We start from the raw sequence: 26,259 nt of genomic DNA on the forward strand, positions 1-26,259 counted from the left end.
GGGCTTGCATACCATCTGAGGCAAGTTATGGGAAGGTGACTGGAGAAGTATGATAAACAAGGATTGATTAGTAAGCTTTGTTATCTAGATTTAAGTCGGGAGAGGGAGAGACATCCTCCAAGTAGTTCAGTTGGTTGAGCACTGTCCTGATACAGAGAGGCTGTGGGTTCCATCCCTGGTCAGGGCACATACACACGTCAACAAATGAATGCATAAATAAGCAGAACAAGTTGATGTTCCTCTCCCTCTTCCTGTCTCTCTCAAAGTAATCAATAAAAAATGTTTAATGTAAATTTCCTTTATAAAAGGACAGCTCATTCCCTGTTTTTAGAGCTTTTCCTTCCTCTGTTGACGCTCATGGCCTTTAGCTTAAAATTATTCATAAACCAAAGAGGTATATTTGGTGATGGCATATTCTGGTACCCTTCACATGCAAATTGATTTTTAATACAGTTTACTTTTCTAAAAATTGCTGTAGCGCGAGCTTCCCCCTCTTAGGTAGGAACTGCGTTGCCTTATCCCAATTGAGACAAGCCTTGTTTCTCATAACTGGAATCCGGCCTGACAGCCTGTATTGTAAGCATTTGAAAGAAGAAATCTAATGAAACTAGAATCTGCAGACTCCAACTTGGAATGGGACAGAGATAAGAGACACACTTGAGTTTTGATTCTTTCTTCAAAAAAAAGTTTAGTCATCATCTTTTTTCTATAAAATTATCCAACTTTAAGTTAAATTCACTCAGGCCCTGAAAACAGCAGTGAAGATACTCTTTTGAAGTACTAATCAAAAATGTAAGTGAAGATGAGCCTCTTGCTTATACTAGTCTGTACCAGCGAGGTCTAAACTTCTGATGTATGATGTCTCTGCCAAAACTTGCGTGTCAGAGTGCTGTGGGATCAGTTTTGGCTGTGGAACAGGGCAGCATCTCAACATTGATGGCTGTATCTTGTCACAAAGTTATGTAAAAATGTCAAGAATTAAAGTGTCTCATGGAGGCCCAGGTGGACTTAATCGACATAAACCAGAATTTGCATGGTGCCTGTTAACAGAGATCAGACCTGCTTTCTAATGTAAAGAACAGCTCACTCTTCACCCATTCTGGAGTTAACCAAGTTCTGTCCATATTTCTAGCAGGATGACAGTTTGCAGTTATTGACTGTGACGATCCAATTCTTCTCCAGCTCGCCCCACACATTTCCCAGCCTACACCACTTCCATAACCACCTCAGGGAGACTCTCAGCTTAGGAGGATCCAGTGAGTCCGATTCTGAAAGGATTAACCTTCATCCGAGTCTCAGGGTCCCTGCAGTGTCCTCTTCTGGAATATGCAAGCAGGAATCTTAGAGGTCATGTGTTCTGGGCAGCCCATCCCTGGCACTCCTAAAAGAAAACATGAGGAGTTTTGGACAAAGAACTACCCATTTTTTAATTTTTAATAGAAGTCTTAATTTAGATTTATTTTAAATTGGGCGGTGGGATCAGTTATTGTCAAAGAATGAATTGCTCTTGAGGGAAGGTTTACAAAAGTAAGACGAAGCTTCAAATTTTAACATAGAATTTATTTTCTCCCCATACATGCTAGAAATACTGATATTCGATTGACAAAATCCATTAAGGCTCTGTCACAATATTCATCATTCTATTAATTAGTGGAAGCAGAGTTCTTGGGGTGCCATGAGGAAAAGAATTTCGTGAGCCCCCATAGGGCGTGGGGTTGTGTGGAAAGCTTTATTGATTATGTAAAATTAAGGGAGTTTCCCTCTAAGTCCCAGCTCAGTCTATGCTGCAATGGAAGAAGTCCAATATTGTCTTCAGCAGGGTCATTGCCCATAGTTTCTGCTCCATATTTAAGTCCAGTCCAGTCTAGCATCTGGATAGCTTAGCTTGTTTTCCCAGCTGCAGTCCATTGTGTGGGGCCCACATGGCCACATGGCTATGGAGAGAGAACAGGTGTTCTCAACGTTTATCAACATTTTGGTAAACTTTAGCATCAAATCAAGATCACTTTTACTTTTAAATAAATGACAGTTTTATTTTTAAAAACATTAAATCAGTGTGGTTCTAAATCTTTTTGAAGTTTTCACGAAACAATCCTAATTTACAGTCGCACTTTGAGGGTCATGACTTCTCAAGGGACAAGTTGGGAGTATTTATGTGATCTACTCAAGTATACACATGCCCACACACACATAAACACAGATGCACACATGTGTGTGCACACAGTATACATATGCACATGCACCCATGAATACACTTGCACATAGGCTAGTGCTTACGTACATGCTCAGAAACACATGTACATGCATGCATACACTGCACATCCACACACATACACTTTGCATGAGTTCAGGATGTCATGGGCCCCCAGATTTTGATCAGCCACCCTCTACCCACCCATGACTTAAGGTGTGAATGGGTATAGATGGGGAAGGTAGTGATGGATTCCCCCAAGTCCCATTCCATTCCCACCCCAACCAGGGCTAACCTTGACTTTAAAATAGTAAACTTGTTTGTCCCCATTCTTCTTCTTCTCTCCCTTCCCCAGGTGCACAAACTTCCACTGTCAGAATAAAATAAATGATATATTTGTTTAAAATAAATCTTCATATATACATTAAGTTGATTTTTAATTAATTTTAAAAAGTTTGAAGCATTCATTTAAAATTAATTCAGCCCAACTTTTCTTTTGGTTTTAGCTTTACCATGTTCAGGGATTTAATTTTAGGTCTAAAGATTAATAGCAACTGAGGGGGTCATAGGAAAGTCTTGCATAGCCACAGGCAGTATTTGATTTTATCATGATTTAAGGCTTGCAATTATTAAAATACTTCCTTTTGTCAATCTCAGTTTCTTTTTTTCATGATAGCCTACATCTCTTTTAGGAAAAACCCCACAATCACCCTCTATTAAAACAAAGTAAAGAAGCCTATGAAAGTAATTAAGATTTTATTAAAGAAATTTTAATAAACCAATTACTGCTCATGAATATGGATAATCTCAAGAAAAGGAGCCATCTTGTGCCTGAAATAATAATAAACTATATTTGAAATAGTTATTTAAATGTCTTCTCAACTAAGCCTACTGTCAAAATTATATTTGGAAACAGTAATAATTTTATACTGATAAAGGAAAGCTATTGAATACATATAATTTAGGGAAAGATGCAATAAAAACAATTTTATTACAGATTAAAATCTGGAAAAATTTAGCATATTTTCATCGGGCAAATTAAAATTTGTTAGTGATCATCAGCCAAAATGCTAAAACATTGTTATGTTACTTTCAGATAAGAATAAATGGGGTAGCTTGTTATGGCTGCTGAATACCACTGTGAATTCAATTTACTCCACAGTTTTTCCACGAATTGAATTTTTTGTATTGCTTTGGCTAATTTGAATTATGAGAGAGTTAATATAAGACAATTACTCAAATGAAGCACTGGAGATAAGCCTTCTAATGCTGAACTGATTAATGTTTTTTAGTGATGTAAATTCTTTTCTACTAGCTAAATGTAGAGAAGTTCTGTAGAGTCAAAAGTTATAATCCCCTGAAATGACACTTTTGTATTCTCATTTGGATTTATTATTTGTAACATTACATCTTGCACCTGTATTTTATTCTTTCACTTTGTTTTGCTAGCACTATGTTTTGCTATTTGTCACTTTGTTTTGCTAGCACTATGATACTTAAAGAATGTTTGATGCTAGGAGCACATGCCATCCTGTAAGGGTCATGTTATCCATTTACTAATTCTTATTTTTTTGGCATCTATTTGGTGAGCACCTAGTGTGTGTCAGAGTATGTTCTATGTGCTCTTTGTGTTCTGTATGTTGTGAGCACTCGGACAGGGTCCTTGCTTTCATTTCATGGTTGGGACCTTGTGAGGAAGAACAATGAGCAAGCGAATGACAGAAAATCAAAGAATGAAAAAGCAGAGGAAGTAGGCATTCATGCTGAGGTCTCTGCTGAAAATTAAAATAGGATGTCTGATAGTAAGTGTCTGGGAAGGTAGTTTAGACTGATCCAAAAAAGTCTCTCTGAGTTTGGCACATTTAAAGATGCCAGGATCAACCTTGGAAAGTCCTGGAGAAGAATGGTCCAGACAGAGAGCAGGAAGTCCAAGAGATCTGCCTTACAAACGAGCCTGTGTGCTCAAAGAGAAGAAGTAGGGCCATGATGGCCAGAGCATAGGGCCTAGAGTTGCAGTAATAAAAGGCCATGATGGCATTCACTAATGTGCCCAATGGATCCAACAGAGCCTGGCCCACAACAGCAGGTCCTTAATACGCATGGAATGCAAATGGTGAATGAAAGGATCTGACTGAAGATAAATTTAGGGAAAGTCCTGATCATGAAGCTACAATTAGAGGTTTATTTTAAGCATAACAGAATGCTTTAAGGCAGTGGTTCTCAACCTTCCTAATGCCGTGACCCTTTAATACAGTTCCTCATGTTGTGGTGACCCCCAATTTCATTGTTACAAATTGAACATAATTAAAGCATAGTGATTAATCACAAAAACAATATGTAATTATATATGTGTTTTCCGATGGTCTTAGGCGACCCCTGTGAAAGGGTCGTTCAACCCCCAAAGGGGTCGCAACCCACAGGTTGAGAACCGCTGCTTTAAGGGGATATGTGGTACACTAAATAATGGTCCCCGAAGGATGTCCTAATTCTCAGATTTTGTGAATGTTTTCTTCCATAGCAAAAGGGACTTTGCACAGAGAAGGATCTGGAGATGGGGAGATTGTCCTGGTTATCCAGGTGGGCTCATGTCACCTCAGTGTCATAATAGGATCAGAGTCAGAGAAGGAGAAGTGATGTGGATGCTGAGGTGAAAGTGACGCCAGCCTCAAGCCAAGGAACCCAAGCAGCCTTTAGAAGCCTAAAAAGACAAGGGCACCCTCCCTTAGCGTCTCCAGAGGAGCACAGTCCTAGGATCCATTGGAGACTCAGGCGTCTGGAAAGCTAAGATAATAAATCTGTGTTGTTTTGAGCCACTACATTTGTGGAATGTTGTTACAGCAGCAGTGTGAAACTAATACAGGATTATTCCAACTTAAAGAAAGTGTTCAGCCATTTATAAATTTCAAACATAAAGAGGACACATTTTTAAAAGTTAAATATCACTTGCAATTAAGTTAAAATTCATTTTAAATGTAGTTACAAAGTTGAGCTGGATCCTCCTTCCTGTGTCTTCTATACTCTCAGGATGGACTTCAATAAGAGGATAGGGGACTTGCAAGGAATGAGGGAACAAGTGGATCTAAGTTAGAATGAGGAGAAACTAGGGGATGAATGTGTTGTGTGGGGAAGAATGAGCCCCATAGACAAAGGGAACAGAGAGGGCAGGAGAAAGGAAAAAGGAGAGTGGGAGGTTGAGAGGGAAGGGAAGGGACATTAACTACTGTTGCTGCATAACAAATCACCCCAAGTTGTAGCAGCTTAAAACAGCAAACATTAACCGCATACAGTCTGAGTGTCAGGAGTCCAGGAGCAGCAGATTTGGCTGGTTCTTGGTCAGGCCCCTCATGAAGCTGCCATCAGCTGAAGGCTGGTCTGGGCTGGAGGATCCATCCCTCAATGTGGCTGCTGGCTGGAGGCCTCAGTTCTTCTCCACTTGGGCCCATCCATAGTGATTCTTTGGGGTTCTCACAGCAGGAAACAGGCTGCCCCTCAAGCCATTTGCGACAGCTCAGAGGATGCTATGACCTAATCTCAGAAGTCACTCCCGGTCACCTCCACCATATTCTGTTGGTCAGAGTGAATCACTCATGGGGAGAAGGATTGGGCTCCACCATTTGAAAAGAATGTCGGAAATGTTTGTGCATTTAAACCAACACAGAAGAAAGAGAAAGGAGTGAAGACAAGTTTGAGCAAAACACCTATTTCTCATGTGTTCACAAAGAATGTCTAAATATGTTTATTTTTTTTAAAATATATTTTATTGATTTTTTACAGAGAGGAAGGGAGAGAGATAGAGAGTTAGAAACATCGATGAGAGAGAAACATCGATCAGCTGCCTCCTGCACACCTCCTACTGGGGATGTGCCCGCAACCCAGGTACATGCCCTTGACCGGAATCGAACCTGGGACCTTTCAGTCCGCAAGCCGACGCTCTATCCACTGAGCCAAACCGGTTTCGGCTAAATATGTTCATTTTTGTCCACTAATCATTCTCTGGCCAATACTAATGGTGTGTGTGTGTGTGTGTGTGTGTGTGTGTGTGTGTGTGTCTCTGTTTGTTTCCCACCTTTGACTCCTGCCAGACATGTCGCCCATTATCTCAAATGTCCCCTGAGGCTGCTGATTCTACACTCAAGCTTATTTCTGGTGCCTGCATAATCTAATCAAAATTCTAAGTATTGTGGGCCCCCTGCAGCTAGTTTGCTGAACTCCCCCCAAAAGAAAGTCTGCCACATTTCATCCACTTTGCCAAGTCCTCGTCCAAACAGAGGTGGTAAAGCTGTCGGTGATCAGAGATCCACCTGTAGTTCTCATAAGTTCAGGAAGTGCTGTGGGCTGCAGATAGAAACGAAGCTGGAAAGTTTGGAGATTTGGGTCAGGCATTCTGATAAGTTCATTGGGATGTGAAGCACAGATGGAGCCAGCCTGGAAGGTGGAATGAATGTGAACTAGGAAACATCTGTCCATGCATGATTCTGAATTAGGTTACTCTAATTAATGAATTAATGAGAAAGGAAAGGAGAGAAAAGCCCAATAAAGAATTACCTTGGATCCCATCTTCTTTTCCAACTTTTTGCCTATGAGATATTAGGCCTTCACATATTTCTTTTATTTTCCGCCCCTCTTCTGACCTCTTTTCTGATGGTTAGGAAATAGTAAAAATTGCTTTATTATCATAAAATCCCTGTACAATCCTTTAAATTTCGTGCATGTAAAATTATAAAAGTCTCCCTTTTACTATTTAGTTTTTAGAGGGAGTATGTTTTTTTAGCACAGCATATCAACCATAATTTAAAACATTTGCAAACCTCAATTTTCATGTATTAGTATTTTCAGATCAGGACTTTGGAATGAAAGAAACTTCTGTGTTTTTTTTCTGTATGCTTGCATTGTATACTTAGAAGAACAGTCGCAAACTCTTTAATGTGACATTTTACAAAGTTATCCTCTAATTCTAGGGTAGATATTACTTTCATTTTAATGTGCTTGTTTAAAAATGAAAAACTAATTACTTAAAAAAAGAACATTTTTGTGAAACTGCAAATGAACAAAGATAATCATTTTGATTACCCAAAATTTCATAAAACATTTCTCAATGGGATGAATAAAGAAACAGGTTCATATAGTATTTAAAACAAAATAAATATATATGATAATATTTCAAATCAGTCCAAATCCAAAAATATATTTAAGCACCTTCTGTGTACCATTGAATATTTTTTGCATACTCAATTTAGGATCTTACTAGCAATGCAAACATGCAACTCAAAAAGGTAGAGAAAATATTGATGCTAACGCAGAAGTGGGCAAATCTTTCTATCAAGGTAAAAATCTTTCTATCATGGTAAGTTATTTAGGCTTTGTGAGTCCTGCAGTCTCTGTACCTAAAACTCAACTCTTCCCTTATAGGAAAAAAAGCAGCCATAGACAATTTGTAAATGAACAGGCATGACTGTGTTCTAATAAAACTTCATTTACAAAGAACAGGCAGGCAGGAATTGCCCTCAAGCCGGCCCCCTGTACTGAAGGATTGATTTGTACATACAAGGCAACATTTTGTTTCCTTTTCATTTACTTTAATAAAATCCCCAGCACAGGTTACTTTGAAAGGTAGTTGGAAGAGTTTGTCTCTAAAGTCACATGTTTATAGAATTAATTTAAAACTGTTAGCTACGTTAGTTATTAACAATCTAACACTATTGACTTTCAGATTAGTGTTAATATGCTTTGATAGGTCAATATGCGCAATGCAAGAAACTAGCAAAGCAAATTTCAGAAGTAAATGTGGTCTGTTTGTTAGGAGTAGAAAAAAATACAATCGCATGTTTAAAATTATTGAAAACCTATTAAACAAGTAAGTTCGAAGATGTGTTTCTCAAGACAACTGTGCTGTTTTTCCCCAATATCTGCACTGATGATGTCTATTTATGTTAGTCTTGAGAGAGAATGCAATCTTTTTTATAGTAAAATGGAGTAGCACTTTCAGTTTCTTTTCCCTCTATGTATACTCTTTGAACAACAAAAAGAATAATTGTTTTAAAATCATTTTCAAGTGATATTATTATATGTATATTCAGTACTTATGGCCTTTCTAAGATTAATGCCATTTTAAAGTCTCTTTTTAAAATATGTAGAAGCCGGAAATATTTCATCTGTTCTAAAAATGTTTTATTTTGCTCGGCCTGCATTATAACTGTTATACTCTGTCCTTGGAAGACGTGCCCTACAGCTCTCTTTGTTGCTATATAAGAAAACAATCTGTAGCTCCTCCTTAAGCATTGCTTTCAGGGAAAAGCTGACAAAACTGTCACAAGTGACAGGAAATTTAGATTTCTTGTTAAGCCTTTCATCATCAGACCTGACGCTGGATTCTCATAAGGTCATGCAATGATGGTTGGTTCTCCGTGGACACTGAGTGAATCAGACAGACCACATGTGCATACAGAGGTCTTGGAGAAGACTAACGTACCCTGATAGTCTGATTCAGACAACTTTCACTGCTCTTTGGTCTTGGTTAGAATTTGGGTACTTGGGTCCATTGTATTAATAGTGAAATGGAAGCCTGATTGGTATCCTCAAGTCAATCAAATCTCTCAACCTTTTAGCCTCCCTGATGGAACAAAGTTAATCATGTCACAGTTTCTCTACCCACTTGTCAGATAGTCACAGCACTCTTTTTTTTGAAAAATATTTTTTATTGATTTCAGAGAGGAAGGGAGAGGGAGAGAGAGATAGACTCCTGCATGCCCCACACTGGGGATCAAGCTCGCAACCTGGTATGTGCCCTGACCAGGAATTGAACCATGACCTCCTGGTTCATAGGTCAACGCTCAACCACTGAGCCACACTGGCTGGGCCACAGCACTCTTTTAATGGGTTTACATAGATGTTCTAAAATTAAAGGTGCACTCTAGGACACACTACCTTAATCCCTCTGCTCATGCTGTTAACCTGATTAAGGAAAACCATTTTGAGATGAGAGAAAACAGTGGCCATCCAAAAGCTCTGTTTGTATCTGTCTTGCAGGAGTCCTTTGGAATCTCTCATCTTGTGATGCTCTCAAAATGCCAATCATCCAGGACACCCTGGCAGTGTTGACCAATGCCGTGATCATCCCCCACTCGGGCTGGGAAAATTCACCCCTTCAGGACGACCGAAAAATACAGCTGCATTCCTCACAGGTGCTGCGAAACGCCACTGGATGCCTAAGGTGAGTCCCATGTCACTGCCGCCTCCTGCTGTCATCATACATGTTCACTGTTCCTGTAACTTTAATTGCTATTTTACTCAAGATCAGAGTGTCTGAAAGGATGACTGCTGATATGGCAATGGAGTACGAGAAGTTAGTGAAAACATTTCTAGTGAGGTGCTGATGAGGTGTAAGCATCTCCCGCTGTCCTGTACCTATACCAGTATTCAACTTATTTATCATATTTTCTGAGGTCTTGGGCAAAAAAACAAACATTTTCATTTCAACCAAAAATAGTTCATTTTCTCTGATGGAAAACAGTACTTCCCAGTAATTTCCCATGTTATGGCATATCATGCACATAGGATAACCAGGCAGGTCAGCTGGTAGTTGGGGGCGAGTCCATGACCTATATACATAGGGATCTAGTTAATTGTTGCCAGTAGCTTTTTAAAAATTTTCTTTGTGATTGCAAGAACCTATAATTCTTACAATAGCTATCTTATAAGGCCTATTGTATGAATAGTTTCAATAATAAAAGTAGTAAATGTGTTGTAATTTTCTCCCAATGCATTTTTATAAAAATCATTTCCCAGAAATCTTTTGAGGTATCTTTGAATCATCCTTATGTTTTGCTTAATTTTTGCTCTTAGAAAAGAATGTAATAATCAAGTTCTTCCAAACTCGAGAAACTGTGCTCCCAAGGATGTTGCATTGTACACCAGAGTTGGAATTCTCTACTGGATAAGATTTATGATGGGGCAGGGCAAAACATAACTTAAAATATCTAGTCAAATAATCTATATTTCAAAAGTAAAACGTGCAGGATTGCTTTTGTTGGGCTGGCGCAAAGCTGCCATTTCTCCTACAGTTGATTGGTTTCTAGGTGCAAAAACCCGTCTCTATTGAGAAGGAACAAAATCACCTTGGTGACATTAATAATAATTACCTCATGAATATTTATAGCAGTGCTCTCGGCCTCCAGTGTTGAAGAGGGGCGTGTGTGCTTGTGTGAAATGTGCATGCATAGAGGGAGATAAAGAGAGTCTGCCTCCATAAACATCGACATGCATTCATGGGCAGGAATAGGAAGTCCTCCGGCGAGTTTGCTTTCCCTCAAGGTCACAAAATAATGATCTTTGGACACGGTTTCTCTGGATAGGCTCCATCAAAAGCCAAATGTACAGCTCTCCAAGCCCCCCTGTTGAGCCATCTATTTTATAACTTCTTAAAGTCTATTATCATCCTGAAACATCCTGTGCAGCATAAGAAATAAAACTCTCCCAAAGCTACAACTGCAGGCACTTTTGACCCTTTATACCTGATTTCAGTTATTTGCAACTATTCAAGTAATCTTTTCCTACAGAGCATTCCTGACTTGTAGTCTGTCGTCATTCCTAACGAAGATCACAGGAGCGCCTCAGAATCAATTGTAGAAGTACAGTCAGCAAAGACCTGGTTAGCGCCATCAAGTAAAATTCTCCCTGAATAATATAGCAACATAATTAAATATTCATGGTGGTTGAGATAAGGATGTAGGCCACCGCCAATTTGAGCATACATTCAACATTATTCGATGAAAATTCATATGGTGAGCTAGACCAATGTGGGTTCACAGATCCCTTTTGTAGCTCATCTGGCTGAGCTTAGGGTCTGGGATGTGACCTAGAGCAAAGAGGTTAGAATGGGATGCCTGTCCATTCATCTCTGTTCATGCACACAGGTGCTGCTTCTGCTACTGGCCAGGAGTGACCACATCATTGGGAGCAAAAAAATGAAGACCTCTGATTTAGATAAGAGTTTCCTATAACCACACTGACTTTCCTTAGTGTGGATGCAACCAGGGTTAGGGTTTTCCCACTTTGAGCAACAAAGCCAAACTCATCAGTGTATGGTGAATATTTCACTTCCCCCTGAATTTAATTTCTGCCCTTCTACAAAAAGAAATATAATTTATCTTTCTCTTATTTGAACGTGTTTATGAATCATTCCACATTGATAAGCAGGGTAGACAAAGAGAGGAAGAAAACAGCCTTGGTAAAGGGCTACAAGTAATTTATCAAATTAAGTCTCAGTAAATGAAAGGTTTCAATAAATTTCTACTATTATTTGCTACCTACTTAGAACCAATGTTGGCAACACACCAAAACAGTCGCAAATGTTTATAGCATGATGGAAGGTTCTAGATTTCAGTATGTGAGGTATCTATAGTCTTCATTTTTCAAACAAAGCCAAGAATTTATTTACATTAAAGAAATTTCTTTGTGTGCTGTGCCTGCCTTTCAACAGCCTATCCGTAAGGATTTGCTGAGTCCCTGCTGTGTGCCCAGAGAGGCAGAGATAAACATGAAAGTCCCAGCCTTTCAGAAACTCAGATTCTACTGCAAGAAAACGGCACCCATACAATAAACCCTAGTGTAATATCTTAGGGTAGTTGGGAAGGAAAGGCTGGGGAGAGGGTGATGAACTTAGCCAGTGTGGTCAAAAAGTCTTCAAGAATCAGGGGGTGTTGGGCCAAACAGAGAAAGGACTTCATCAGTCAATGCAGTGGTTGAGCACTGTGCCCAGAAAGAGTGGCAGGCGTGCTCTGACACGACACGGAGGGATTCCAGGATCTGCAGGTGGTCTATAACCCTAGGGGACTTCAGGAAATGCAGAGTTAGGAACATAGACCTGAGTCTCTAGGAGTAGAAAGCTATGGTGAATCTTGACCAAGAGAACACAATGGTCAGCTGCGTGTGGGAGCGATTGTGCAGGACAGAGTGGGGACAGGTGGGGAGAAGTGACGAAGAGTGGAGCAGTGAATTTACCAGGATACGCTGTGCACCTGATTGTTAAGATACTTCCTGTGGGCAACAGTGAATATCAATATTTTGTTCCGTTCGATTAAATTTAAATGTCACTGATTTGTAGCTTTGTGAACTATTTCCATAGATCCTTACATTAAATACACCTAACCTACCAAACATCATAGCTTAGCCTCGCCCACCTTAAACATGCTCAAAACACAATAGCTTACCACTGGGCCATTCTCCTGAGTTTCATCTCAAGAGTAATTGCCTTTCTCTTCTTTCTCACCAGAAGCAAAAGACACAGATGGGCATTTTGTAGATGGGATGCAAAAATCACAAAACGCAATGTCTAAAATGTGCCGGCAACGCAGTACACTGTAGAGTATCAGCTGTTTACCCTGGTGATTGCGTGGCTGGAGCCTCGGCTCAGCTGCAGCCCAGCATCAGGAGAGAGTTTCTGTGCTTCGTATCACTTGCCTGAGAAAAGATCAAAATAAAAAATGTGAAGTACAGTTTCTGTTAAATGCATATAGCTTTTGCACCAACTTAAAGTCCAAATACCCTAAGTTAAACCTTTATAAGTCAGGACTGTCTGTATGTTGTTTCTTCTCAAATTTATTATAAGTTCAGTAGCTCCTCCAGCAACATCTTAATTCTCAATTTAGATGATCAGCCAGAGCAAAGGGGGGGGGGGTGCCTTTCTTTTTGAAGATCAGACTGTATTTTAAGGCAGATCCTAGATAATAAAGTGACATTATTTGTCCAGTACTTTTTAAGATAAGACTATATTTTAAGGCATATCCTAGGATAATAAAGTTGACATTATTTGTCCATATCCTTCATTCTTTTATCGATGACTTAAAATGAGTTAATATTTTTGTCTTATAGTTTCTGTAACTTTAGTTTCAAGGATAGGTAAATAAAATATATAAATATTATAATATGTAAAAGAATATATCAAAGATATGTTTACAATAATATGTTAAAGAAAGTAAAACTTTTCCTAACATAGTGTGACTCACAAGGCCAGCAGAAAGAGCTTATGGTAGGTAATTTATCAGATCATTATCAGAAATCATTACTCTTGGTTTTGGTTCCTAGCAGGATTCAAACTTGTTAATGTACTTTTAGGGTGGGAAGCGGAGGTTCAGATTTGAAGCAGTTACTATTCTAAAGAAGATCACCTTTTGAATTTTCAGAAAGAAAAAAAATGTTATAAGGGCGAATTTTGCTGCTTTTACATATCCAAAAGTTTATCAGAGTGAAATGTAAGTTAGAAAAAAGGCCAAAGCCTTACTTAATAGCTAAAATCTGGATGCTAACACTGTGTAATCCTCCGACAGTTTGGTATAGTCTTTTACCCAGTTTCTCAAGCCTGCGGTTTGACGATAGATATTGAGCCAACATCCATGGTGGTGCCATACTCCCCAAGCATGGAGCACAGGGCATGCTCATAGGAACATTCTAAAGGGAAGAGCCTCTTGCCTTACCTTCTCTAAAAGGCCTGGTAAACTTTCAGGGGAAGATGTCCTATGTTGACATAGCAAAAATTTAAGCATATGTGAAATATAAAATGAAAAGTTAATGCCCCTAGCCCTTTTTCTTTTTTTTCTTTTTTTTTTTTAAATATATTTTATTGATTCTTTACAGAGAGGAAGGGAGAGAGATAGAGAGTTAGAAACATTGATGAGAGAGAAACATCGATCAGCTGCCTCCTGCACATCTCCTACTGGGGATATGCCCGCAACCCAGGCATATGCCCTTGACCAGAATCGAACCTGGGACCCTTCAGTCCGCAGGCCGTCGCTCTATCCACTGAGCCAAACCGGTTTCGGCGCCTTTTTCTTTTAAAATTTATTTTTGGGTAGGAAATGGAGTTTTTCAAAAGCAGATCTATTTGTTCCTGAACTTTCTGTCACTGAGGAAACAGTATAGAAATACAAAAAATTTTTTAATCTCTTCCATTTTGATAAAATGATGGTGGCTATATTGTGGGAAGCCGTGTCAGATGGGGGCAGTGGACCTCAGAGCCCGGGGTGATTAGCAGGGGACGGGGCTCATCTCCACAGGCCTCCTTCCACCCACACCCTCCTCCCCGCACCTCACATCTGCACTAATGCTCACCATCTCCCTCATTTCTCTCCCGTTTCTAAATTTTATCTTTTGCTCCAATTCTGCCTGACTAAAGCTTTAGCTGTTAATAAAAACCATTTTAAATCATGCCCTAATAGAAATGTGCTAGACCTGAGAGAGTTGTAGGATGTGGTAAGCATGAAGTTGTCCTGATAGTCTTCTTCCTCATCGCTGTGACTGAGGGTCCCCCAGGGAAACTGCTTCCCTGTGGCCTGAGCCAGGCCATTCAGCCCTGAAAATAGATTCAGTCTTGTACTCACGATTGTTTCATTGCACAATGTGTAACCGAATTCTTAATCTGTGGACAGAATAATAATCACCTTCAACCAAAAACATGTGTTAACAACCGTGGCCTGGATGCTGCCTAGGCAAGGTTAGTCTGGCTCAGCCTGTGGACAAGCTTATCTTGGCTGAGGTCGCTGTAGGGGTTGAATACGTGTTCTCCCAAATTTTATATTCACCAGAAAACTCAGAATGTGACCTTATTTGGAAGTAAGGCCTTTGCTGGTATAATTAGTAAAGTGAAGATGAGGTCATACTGGATTAAGGTGACCCTAAATCCAGTGAAGGTGCCCTTACAAGAAAAGGACATGCACACTGAGACGCACAGAGGAGGTAATGTGAGGACACAGGCAGAAATGGGAGTGATGCAGCCACAGACGAGGATGTCCGAGGATTGCTGGAAGCTCTTAGGAAAAGGGGAAGAGGGCTATTCCCTAGAGCCTTCACAGGGAGTGTGGCCCTGCTGACCTTGATTTTGGACACCTGACCTCCAGATTAAGAGAGAATAAACTTCTGTTGCTTTTAGCCACCTAGTTTGTTTTATTTTGTTCTGGCAGCCCTAGTACCCCTACTACAGTCTTGGCGAACCTATGACACGCCTGTCAGAGGTGACATACGAACTCATTTTTTTGGTTGATTTTTCTTTGTTAAATGGCATTTAAATATATAAAATAAATATCAAAAATATAAATCTTTGTTTTACTATGGTTGCAAATATCAAAAAATTTCTATATGTGTCACGGCACCAGAGTTAAGTTAGGGTTTTTCAAAATGCTGATACGCTGAGCTCAAAAGGTTCGCCATCACTGCCCTACTAAGTAACCCAGAGGGGGCCTGCAAAGCCAGGGAGCCACTGGAGAACATAGCACAGGGAGAAAAATGGGGTAAATAACTCTAAGAAGTTGCCTGTCCTCAAACAGTGGCCACACACTGGAATGGACCCAGATAGGGAGTGGTTTTTCTCCATGCACAAGAGCGTTCCCCTCCATGGCTCAGGTGTAAAGCAAAACATCACCTGTAACGGTATTGAGCTCCGCAGCCAGATGTGGCCGCCCAAGCGAGAGAAGGTTCAAATCCAACTCCTTCACTGGTGGCCAGGAAACAACCTTTCCTCATGTGGATCCGATGTGCGTGTTCTGCCCCTGTGGGTGAGCCTCCCTTTCCTTCCTGCCTTTAAACTAGCTTCTGAAAGTGGCATGGATTTGTTTGATACACCCGAGGGCTAAAAGTCATTGTAGGTGCTCATGCAGGGCACGTGACATGATGTCAGTATCATTTAAGGAAGCTGGCTCCAGCCGCTGGATGCTTTCTCAATTTAATGTGAAGCATGACCATGCTTCCCAATTACAGTATCACAAATCAATATCGTAAAGATCCCTGTCTCGGCCATTATCATCACTTCTGAGAGAACTGTAGGTGAAGCCCTGGCTGAACACCCTTTTCACGTTTTAACCTGGCAGCTCAGGAAGACAACTCCGCTCTCTGGGACTGTAGCGGCGGCTTCCCTTTAGTCATGCATGCTTAGGACTTATCTCCAGCTGAAGGAGTTGCATAAGGCTGGCTTTGCTAACTTCCACAGCTCATTTCCTGCTGCTGTTGAGTCATTTATTTATTTTTATTATTCTGTTCCCACTTCGGCATCTTGTCCTGAAGGACAACAATATACAACCCTAATTTTTCCCATCGATCTCTGTGTACATGAGAATGTTATTAAGCCTGTCAGAGGAGCTGCGCTATGCCTTTGCTTATGAATATAATTAAACTCACACCCTCAATTAGTCATTTTTACCCATATAATGGATGAGTGCTTGGTCCCATGGAACCACTAATTCCGGAGTGACCTTGAGAAACACTGTCACAAAGTAATACTAGTGATCATCACACTCTGGCTGGAAAGCCCCGAGGACATGTATTTTATGGGACTCAACCACAGGTAAGAAGAATTATTATTGTTTTTCTATTATGTTCAGTTGGTTGCCAATATTATTCATCTAAGAAGGATCTGTTTTTAAAAATATTTTTTAAGTCTTGTATAATGAGCTCTGGATGTGTGCCAGCTGACTTGAACACTCTTATCCAGGTCCTTCAAAAGGGAAGGACCTGGTGTGTGTGGATGCTCTGAACAGAGGAGACCCCCTCACCCACTCACACCCGTTTTCCCACACCTGGCCCTAAAGCAGAAGATGCTCCTCGCCTGAGCAGCTCTCCACTTTTGTTCAGTTGTGTCTATTATGGATGCAGAGTGAATGTTTGGGGTTCCGGAGGCCTGACTCAGCAATGAACATCCTCTATTAAGGAAGGAAACAGAGGTCTGGAGGGCAAAAGGAGTAGGAGGTCTTAGGACCCCATCAGAGAGGATGGATGGGCTTCCCCCTCAGCAGCTCCACTGTTGATGAGGGCTCTGACCTCCCAAGATGCATTGCTCTAGCTCACTTCCTCCCAATCAGAGGAGATGGTGGTTGATATGAATTCATTTGGTACGGCTGTCATTACAAAGCACCAGAGATGGGGTGACTTAAACAACAGAAATTGATTGCTTCTCAGTTTTGGTGGTTAGATGTCTGAGATCAAGATGTCAGCAGGGCTGGTTCTCAGAGGTCTCTCTCATTGGCTTGTGGACGGCCACCTTCTCGCCGTGTCCTCACATGGTCTTTCCTCTGTGCATCTCTGTCCTAATCTCATCTTCTTATAAGGCCCATGCTAAAGACCTCATTTATCTTAATTACCACTTTAAAGACACTATCTCCTAAAACAGCCACATTCCACATTCTGCAGTACTGGCTTTTAGGACCTCAACATATGAATTTGGGGTCGGCGGGGGGGGGGGGGGGGAATGGGGGGACAATTTAGACTATAACAATACTGTAATAGTTGGCTTTCACTGTTTGTTTTCGCTTTGGGAAATAATTTTTAGTAAATTAAAACATCCTTGCAAGGTCATGTTGACCAGTATGAAGCATATTTTGATTCATTCTATTATAGAAACCAAAGTATACGTATTCTCTAATTTTAACTATCATTAATTTTCAGTCTCTATTTTCAAGTAGAAGTAATACTTTCCTTTCCTTACCTCCAAGAAGAGGTAGTCACCCATGGAACTTCAAGAAATTCTCTATATAACAGCATAAAAATTAAAACCAACTACTAACTTTGTTCTTGAATTGAGGTTTACATAGTTAACTATTTTAAAGTCTTGTAGTTTGATGAAATTGTTAATGATTTAAAAATAAAGGAAGGCTCTTAGAAAATCTCTATACATATTCCTCTTAAAATCTAAATATTGAATATGTTTGAAATGACCTTTCATCTGGAATTAGGAAATCTATATTTGACCCCCAGATTTGATATATCTTGTGGGAAACTAGGCCACATGACCTTGGCCTCAAGTTCCAGGACTGTGGAGGAGAGGTTTGGCCTAGATGTCCCTGATTAGATGTAAGAGAAAATGTAAAGCATGGTTAGGGCATTTGCTAGCTGACCCCAAATGTTCTCTTACTTGATCCCTAATTGAGGACACCCGAAGTGGGGCATCACCCTTCTTGTATGGCTTGACCTTTGACCATACCTGGTAATAAATTGGACCTTGAAGCTGCAATACTATTAGGGGGAAATTAGCCTTTGGTAAATGCATGCTGTTTAATGGAATTATCTCAATAATCCAGTAAGATAGGAGTTTCTATTCCATTTTAGAGATCACGAAGTGATGCTCATCCGGGTAAAGTAGCTTGCCTCAAGTCATAGAGCAAGTAAGAGAAGGAAGGGTGACATAAATGCATGGTTGTGTGATGCCACAGCCGGGCTCCACCCACTTCACCACATTCCATTAGGCAGAGGCAAGAAGCAGCCCAAGAACATGTGTGCTTATTTACACTGAGGACAGGATGCTGCCTCAGACAGATCCTATGAGGAGCAGACACCAGGAGAGAATTAGCAATCCGTGCAGGATATTTCATTAGGGCAACACTTGAGAGGAAAAATGGAAGGGAGCCAGAGGAACAAGGAGAACCATCAAACCATAATGCAGGTCCAACTCCCAAGAAGGAAGGAAGGAAAGAAGGAAGGAAGGAAGGAAGGAAGGAAGGAAGGAAGGAAGGAAGGAAGGGAGGGAGGGAGGGAGGGAGGGAGGGAGGGAGGGAGGGAGGGAGGGAGGGGGAGGGGGAGGGAGGGAGGGAGGGAGGGAGGGAGGGAGGGAGGGAGGAAGGAAAGGGGAGGAGAGGGAGGGGAGGGGAGGGGAGGTGCTGGGAAGGAAAGGTTGTGTGAAAATGTCTTGGACTTCAAGGATATTCAGTAAAACCATTGGAGAGTTCTTGAGCCTAAACAATCCTTCCAAGGAGTCCTGTATCTCCCGGAATAGGTTGCCTTGTCACTGCTGCAAGCTCAGTCACTGGCTGGGAGCCTCTGTGAGAAATGAGGCCTCAGCAGGAAGACAGATACAATGGCAGGTTTCAGGGCTCAGCAGCCGGGCCATCAGTCAGTGACATTCCTGCACTCAGAGGTTTGAGTGGGTGCATTTTCATGGACAGTCCATAAGCCCAGTCTTTCACCAGCACTTCCATTCTCTATTGACTAACCACTAAAAGTCACATTATCATCAGAAAGCTGCTTGGTGGTACCCAAATAAGAGGAGTTAGTTATATTGACTGAAAGTTTTATTCTCTCAACATCTATTCTTTTGAGTCCTTACTATGTGCTTGGAATTATGGTAAGCATGAGGGTTATGGTGAAGAGCAAATAGACACAGTTGCTGTTGAAAGTAACACGTAATGTCATGAAGACAACCTAATGTACCCTAAGTCCCATTAGGCTGCCCCAAGACTAGACAAATTGAGGTTTATTTTTTCTAAATAATGCCTCAATAGGCAATATGCTTTTTTCAATATTTTCATGGGCTAACCAACCTCCCTCTTACTGATATATTCTTTCTTTACATATAAAAAGGGTTTTTTTTGTTGTTTTTTTTTTTTACCTTTACTTGGTTTACTGCCATATCTTGCAGGCCTGAAGCTTTCTATCACTTCAAGATTTTTCATTTCTCGTATCTTTTCTATTAGGAATAGTCTGACAAAAACCAAAAAAACTTATTTTTCAGTTCTTTCAGAAGACCTTTCTATTTGCCAAGAGGACTATTTATAATTTTGCATAGTTCTTCCTGGCGATCATATTCAATTAAATAGTAATTGGTATCATTTCTCCCCAAGCATTTTGTTTTCCTAAGTAAGGAAGAGTGAGAGTATAATGATTCACCTAAAATATTAATGATTAATATAAAATATCCCATCATTTCATACCTCCCTAAGTTTCCATCACTTATTTCTGCAAAATTTGATCTACTTAATTATGAAAATGTGCAGGATCTAACTAAAACTTGTTCTAAATTATTTATCTTATAATTTGGTTGCAAATATTGACTTCTTTTTAAAGGATAGCAAATATTAAAGTTTATCTTTTCAATATGAATAGTCTTCTCCCTATTAGAGTATGAATATTCAAATATTTCCATTAGTGTGAACAAATTACTTCCTCTGAAAAAAAGATTAAATGAAAAAGCTCAGTTAATTCCCAGTTGGTACACAATGGAGTTTAATATTTATCTCTATAAAATATTGGGTTGTAAGATGTTAACTCTCTGATAAATAAAAAACAGATTTTAAGAGATGGTTTACTCTTAAAATCCTTCATAATTTCTTTATATTAAAAAATATAATTTTTCCTCTTGCTGCCTTCCGAAGTTTATTACATTGTATCAGAAATAGTGTCCCTGGAGAAGAAGCAAAGAAATAAGTCTATTAACCATAAATTGAGGAAGAAAGAATTCGCCAGCAGTTTCACTTATTGCTTATGTACTAAACTTCTCCAATATTTTAACACATCTGTTTTCATACCATTTCTACTTTCCCTTTTCAAAGCAGCACTTATTTTAAAATAAATAAAGCCAGCATTTACCAGAGTTGGGACAATCCAACCAAGGAGATGGATACAACTCATCAGAGAATACGCAGAGCATGTATGGAGGCTAGCCCAGGTTCATTCACATTAAATGAAGGTCTCCAACTTGCAGCTGTGATTGCTCTTGAAGGACAGAGAAACATAACCATGAGAGCCATGAACATTTTCCAGAGGCACCAATTCAGATAGCACATCTCCTGCCCACCTTTGTGTGAATTCAGAGTGGAGAGCTGGCTGCCAGCTCTGCTCTGCACAGCGTGTCTCAGTTCTATTACCTGCCTCATTCTCTTTTTCTGGAGTCCAGTTCCTTACTTAGCCGAGAATCTATATATATAAAAGTCTAAGCAACCTTTACGACCAGTCGCTACGATGTGCACTGACCACCAGGGGACAGACACTCCCGTGGTCCACACCCCCACCACCACCACCACCACCGGCCAGCTACAATCGCCCCGATTGGGACTGGGAGAGACATCATGATCCCCCTGATCTCCTGCCAGGCTGAGGGACCCCACCCATGCACGAATTTGTGCACTGGGCCCCTAGTATTTAAATAAATTTCATCTCTTCCTTAGTTGGCCAAGAATATTTGAAATAAAACAGTAGAAAATGTTCAATTTGTCATGCTGGTCTCATGTACCATTTTCTTGGGTTGATGACTTCCTGTGTCATGCAGAGATGCCCATGACGGTTCACCTAAGGGCATTCGACAGCCCTCCATGGGGGAAGGTTGAGTGGGATACCTGATTCCCTGGGTTTATCTTCACCAGCTTTTGGAGCTGTGATAGGGAGGAGTGAGAAATGGGGTCTCTGAACCCAGAGAGCTATGGAGGCAAGAGGATCATAGGAAGAAGGGGTACAGGTGGGCTGAATGGGAGAATCTGTACTTGCTTTTCTGCTCTGCATCATGGAACTCCCAGTGGCCTCTGTGTGATGGGATCCTCATCATCTCATAGAATTGCTCCTCTCATTGCTCATTCTGGAAACAGGGAATTGGGGAAACTACTGAAAGTAAAAAATATTCCTTTTTTGTTAGAAAGTTTTTGTTCTGAGCTGGCAGAAGCTTCTGGAAGTACCAACTAAAATGTTTTCCCAAAGAGAGGGCACCTCTACTCAGGTGTTATGCTTGGTTGACATTCTTGCCTTGAAAGGTTTAAGCACCAGAAGCAATAGTAATAACAGGTGCCACCAGATTGACAGCCTTCAACAGTGGCTTTTTAGGACACTCTGCTTTTCCGCCTGTGTCAGAAATTCATTTCCAGATTTTCAGTCTGGTAACTAAAAGGACAGACATGCCAGGACTTCAGATTAACCCTACGTCCTTTGGTATTGTCCCGAAGAGGTACAAATACACCATTATTTCCCATTAGCAAGCACTCAACCAGAAAGGAAGATGCTGTTCCATGGATGTACTAACTGGAGCTAATGAATCCTAACAACTAATTACATTCCTCTTAAGGTAACTTAGGACCAGAGAGTAGCTATGTTAGCACAAAGATTTTATGTGCGAATGACAATACCCAGGAAGAGGCCAGCTGATTAATCACTTCCCATAATTCTCCATAATAGTCCTGTCTGGACTTTTGTATCCAGACCATTGTTCTTACCTGGGTTACATTGTGCCTGACCTTATTTTGGACCAACAATGTAACTGGTAATTGCAGACTAATTTATATAAACAAACAAGGGTCCTGCTAAATGAAGGCATTGTCACCATGATTGGTACTTACAGCTCTAAGAGCTCTCTATTCTGTACAAGTTTGTGGGTTATGTGGTTGGAGCAAGGAAGCTTGCTGCAGAAAATAATTATTCCAAGTAAGAAAATGTATTATGTCCTTTTAAGGCTGCCAGTGTGTGCCCCCATATTTTGGAAGAAAATGGTTTGGGGCCTTTGCTTAAAATCTCATAGGACCTGAAGGGCAGTAATTCTCCTTAGCATGTATAAGAGCAGTATTGATAAGCTTCTTTCTAGAACATAAAGGAACCTTACTTATTTCTCCTCTGCAGGCAGCACTGCCTTCCTGACTAGCAAACATGATGAAATGTCACTTGTCCTTGACCCCTGTCACCCTTAAGCAGCTGAAATAGATTAAAGCTAGTACTTCTTGAATAAGATGAAGCAGAGTGGCTCAGCTAGGATCTGCAGGAATAGGCTCACAAATTAACTTGTACTGGGATTTCTTTTTTAATGATTTTTCCAAGGCTCATTCCTATTTGAAGGGAGATAATTGAGGCAAATTATCATACTGTTCCCTCTCGAGCACCCAGCCAGAGTCCCCCTTGGAGCTTAAGTAGAGATATTTGTGGGGGACAACTGACTGAGCAGCCTCCTACAGAGACCACGGGGACAGCTCAGAGAGGCAGAGCTGTGTGGGGACAGGAGCACTGTTGGAGAAAGAGCCTCTCACCTCACCTCTCACACCTCTTTCTTTAGAAACGTCTTACAATCCAAGGGCTTTAATTCAAGTGTAGCCAAAGGTCAAGAAGCACAATGCATCACGGAAATAAGATGAACCTGATCATATGTCAGTCTGACCAGCAGCACAAACGTATCCTTCCACCCAGTGGACACCTTCAACTTGGACTCTAGCATGACTTCCCACTCCTCAGTATTTCCTTCCTTACCCATTTCTTTCATCTTAAACAAGTTCAGATGAAATAAATTCACGTGACATAAGAGTAACCACTTAAAAGTGAACAATTTTGTGGCATTCGGTACATTCACAACATCGTGCAACCACCTCTATCTAGTTCCAACATGTTTTCATCATCCCAAAAGGAAATTTTGTACCCACTAAGCCGTTACTCCCCATTATCCCTTCTGCAGCCCTGGTATTTACCAGCCTGCTTTCTGTCTTTATGGAGTTACCTACTTTGGATATTTCATTTCATTTAAATGGAATCATGAAATATATGAATTTTGGTGACTGGCTTCTTTACTTAACATTTTTAAGGTTGTAGCATGTATGAGTACTTTGTTCCTTTCGGTAGAGGGATAGTATTCCATTGTATGGATAGACTACATTTTGTGTGTCCAATTCATCCACTGATGGACATTTGGGCTGTACCCACCCTTTGGCTGTTGTGGCTGATGCTGATATTGACATGTGTGTACATGTATTTGGTTGAGCACCTGTTTTCAATTCTTTTGGGTACATGCTTAGGAGTATAATTTCTGGATCATATGGTACCTCTGTGTATAATTTTTTGAGGAACTGTCAACCTATTTTCTAGAGTCCTTCTCTACCCATTTTATATCTTTCTTTACCCATCTCCACTACATTTTCTGGTCCAGACTAACTTCTTTTTCTCACATTATTGGCCTTTTATCTTTTCATTACAAACAAGTTTTTTCTCCAACTTTTGGATTATTAAGGCCATTTGTCATTATATCACTCTGCATGAGTGCTCAGAAGAAAGAGACTACCTGATTGTTAGAGTTTTTATTTCAAAACTCTGATGACTGATATCAACTCACTGCAACGATGTGGACAGACTCTTTGAGTCTCCAGCCCCATACTGGGCCCCTCTGCCCTCACTGTTTGCAGTACTGGCCTCCTTTTCGTTACTCTATACACCGAGATCTCTTCTACTTCAGGACCTTCACACATGACTCCCAGAGTCTGGATGACTTTATTCTCTTCTCTTTGTCTTTGTATCTCAGCTTCAATGTCTCCTATTCAGAGAGACCTTCCTCAACACCCTCCCTCACACATATATTAGGCCTTCCCTAATGCCTTTCAAAGCATCCTGGGCTTTTGATCAGATCTTCTGACAATTTGCAGTGATGTCCTGTCCCATGTGCTTGTGCATTTAAGGCCAGTTTCTCCATGAGCTACTTTCTTATCTACATGAGGATCATCATAGATTTCCCAACCTTAGAACAACATCAGGCACCTGATAGACCCTGATAAATAGCTCTTAACTGAATGAGTCAATGAATAAGTCAATCAGTGGATGGCCCTTCTCTTGCTGTTTTGCTGGCTGACTAATAATTGTCCTGTACTAATTTTCACCAAAGTAAGGAACCTTTTTACTCTCTTGGGTGCTCATTCATTCTTCCCAGTTGCAGAGGTAACGCTACCTGCATGATCACTAGTTTTTGTATGAGATTAATTTCTTGGTTAGAAATCCATTGCTAGCTTGTTTTTTGCTGTTTGATGTGTTTGTGATATTTCTGCTAGATAAAATGAACACATCAGTTAGTTTTATCAAACAGCAGAATATCTTTCTCTTGGACAGTCTTCTCTGGCCTGGTTAGTACATTTTGTCCTTGGAGTTTGCTCATTTTGCCCTTGATTCTTATGATACTGAATTCCTCATTCATCTCAAGTGAAAGAAGCTGTTGGTCTATCGGCTTATCAGCACAGTTAAATACGCAAAAAGAAAATCACTGTAGTGCTTTATGGGTAAGAAACTCTTCAGTACCTCTAATCATCACTTAATTCTCATGACAGCTTTGTAAAGGACAGGTTGTTATGTTCTTTCCAATTTTAAATAAGAAAGTGAAACTTGGGAAATTGAGCAATTTGTCCTAGAGCTCATGGTGGAGAGTGAACCCAGATTCAAACCTGTGCTTTCAGAATCCAAATGGAATGCTTTCCTGTGATGTTGATGCCTGGAGTGGTCTATTAGCATTACACAGTGCAGCCTGTCTCCCTGTTTGTCACTAATTAAAACATCCATAGCCATCTCATCGTCTCTTCCTTGGCCAAGTGCTAAATCAACAACCAAGATAGAATGAATGACACCTCTTATCCCATACAAACATGTATTCAGTTTCTAGGATGTGCCCAGAACTCTGCTAGGTAGGTACCAGAGGGAAAAAATGAATGAGATATGATGTTTATAACCTAAAAGATGGGAGGGAATCTGAGCCATGGTGCATAATGTATGTATTTTGTGCTGTTAAAAAAAAAAAAGTCTAGGCAGAGTTGCTGGAAGGCCTCTGAATGAGGGAGTCATGAATTCCACCTGAAAGACTCCAAGAAGACAGCCCACAGGCTGCACTGAGATGAGGGAGTGTTTGCAGGCAAAAGTGGAGAGGAGATGTGTGACCCACACCCGAAGATCCATGTGCATGTTTGGGGATGGGCAAGTGTGGCTGGCCAGGGCATGGCTGGCAGGGAGGGACCCAAGAGGGAAAAGGTCTCCTGGGAGCTGGTTGTTAAGAGTGTTGGGTAGGGCCCAGCTGGTGTGGCTCAGTAGTTGAGCATTGGCCCATGAACCAGGAGGTCACGGGTTCAATTACTGGTCTGGGCACATGCCTGGGTTGAGGGCTCAATCTTCAGCAGGGGGTGTGCAGGAGGCAGCCAATCAATGATGTTTCTCTCTCATCAGTGTTTCTATTTCTCTATCCCTCTCCCTTCCTCTCTCAATAAAAATATATTTTTTAAGAAAGTGTTGGGTGGAGGGAGGTGTGGAGGATGGTATGGGAGGGATAAATAGTGATGGACGGAGATTTGACTTGGGTGATGCAAACACAATGCAGTGTACAGGTGGTGTGTTTAGAATGGTACACCTGAAACCTGTATAATTTTGTTAACCAGTGTCTTCCCAATAGATTCAATAAAATGGAAGCAAGAGTGTTGGGGAAGAAGGGTCATTTCCAGGAGATTTCTTTGTCTTTGTTGGCCCCGTGGAACCATGAGAGCTTGGTAAGCAAGTGGAGACACACTATTTCCTGTGCCATAGAGACACAGTGGTCCCCGCAGGTCACGGAGTAG

The 26,259-nt window shown here is 40.7% G+C and overlaps 1 protein-coding gene across 5 annotated transcripts in view; it reads left to right on the forward strand.

Moving 5' to 3' along the window:
- The window catches only part of CTNND2 (catenin delta 2), a 782,618-nt gene that overhangs the window by 626,720 nt on the left and 129,639 nt on the right, over positions 1–26,259 (forward strand). For all 5 annotated transcript variants that reach the window (XM_059694779.1, XM_059694782.1, XM_059694778.1 and 2 more), the window contains one exon: positions 9,218–9,401. In XM_059694779.1, coding sequence (XP_059550762.1) covers positions 9,218–9,401 — 184 coding nt within the window. The remainder of the gene's footprint in view (positions 1–9,217; positions 9,402–26,259) is intronic.

Source organism: Myotis daubentonii, chromosome 4, assembly GCF_963259705.1.
Source record: "Myotis daubentonii chromosome 4, mMyoDau2.1, whole genome shotgun sequence".
NCBI lineage: Eukaryota > Metazoa > Chordata > Mammalia > Chiroptera > Vespertilionidae > Myotis > Myotis daubentonii.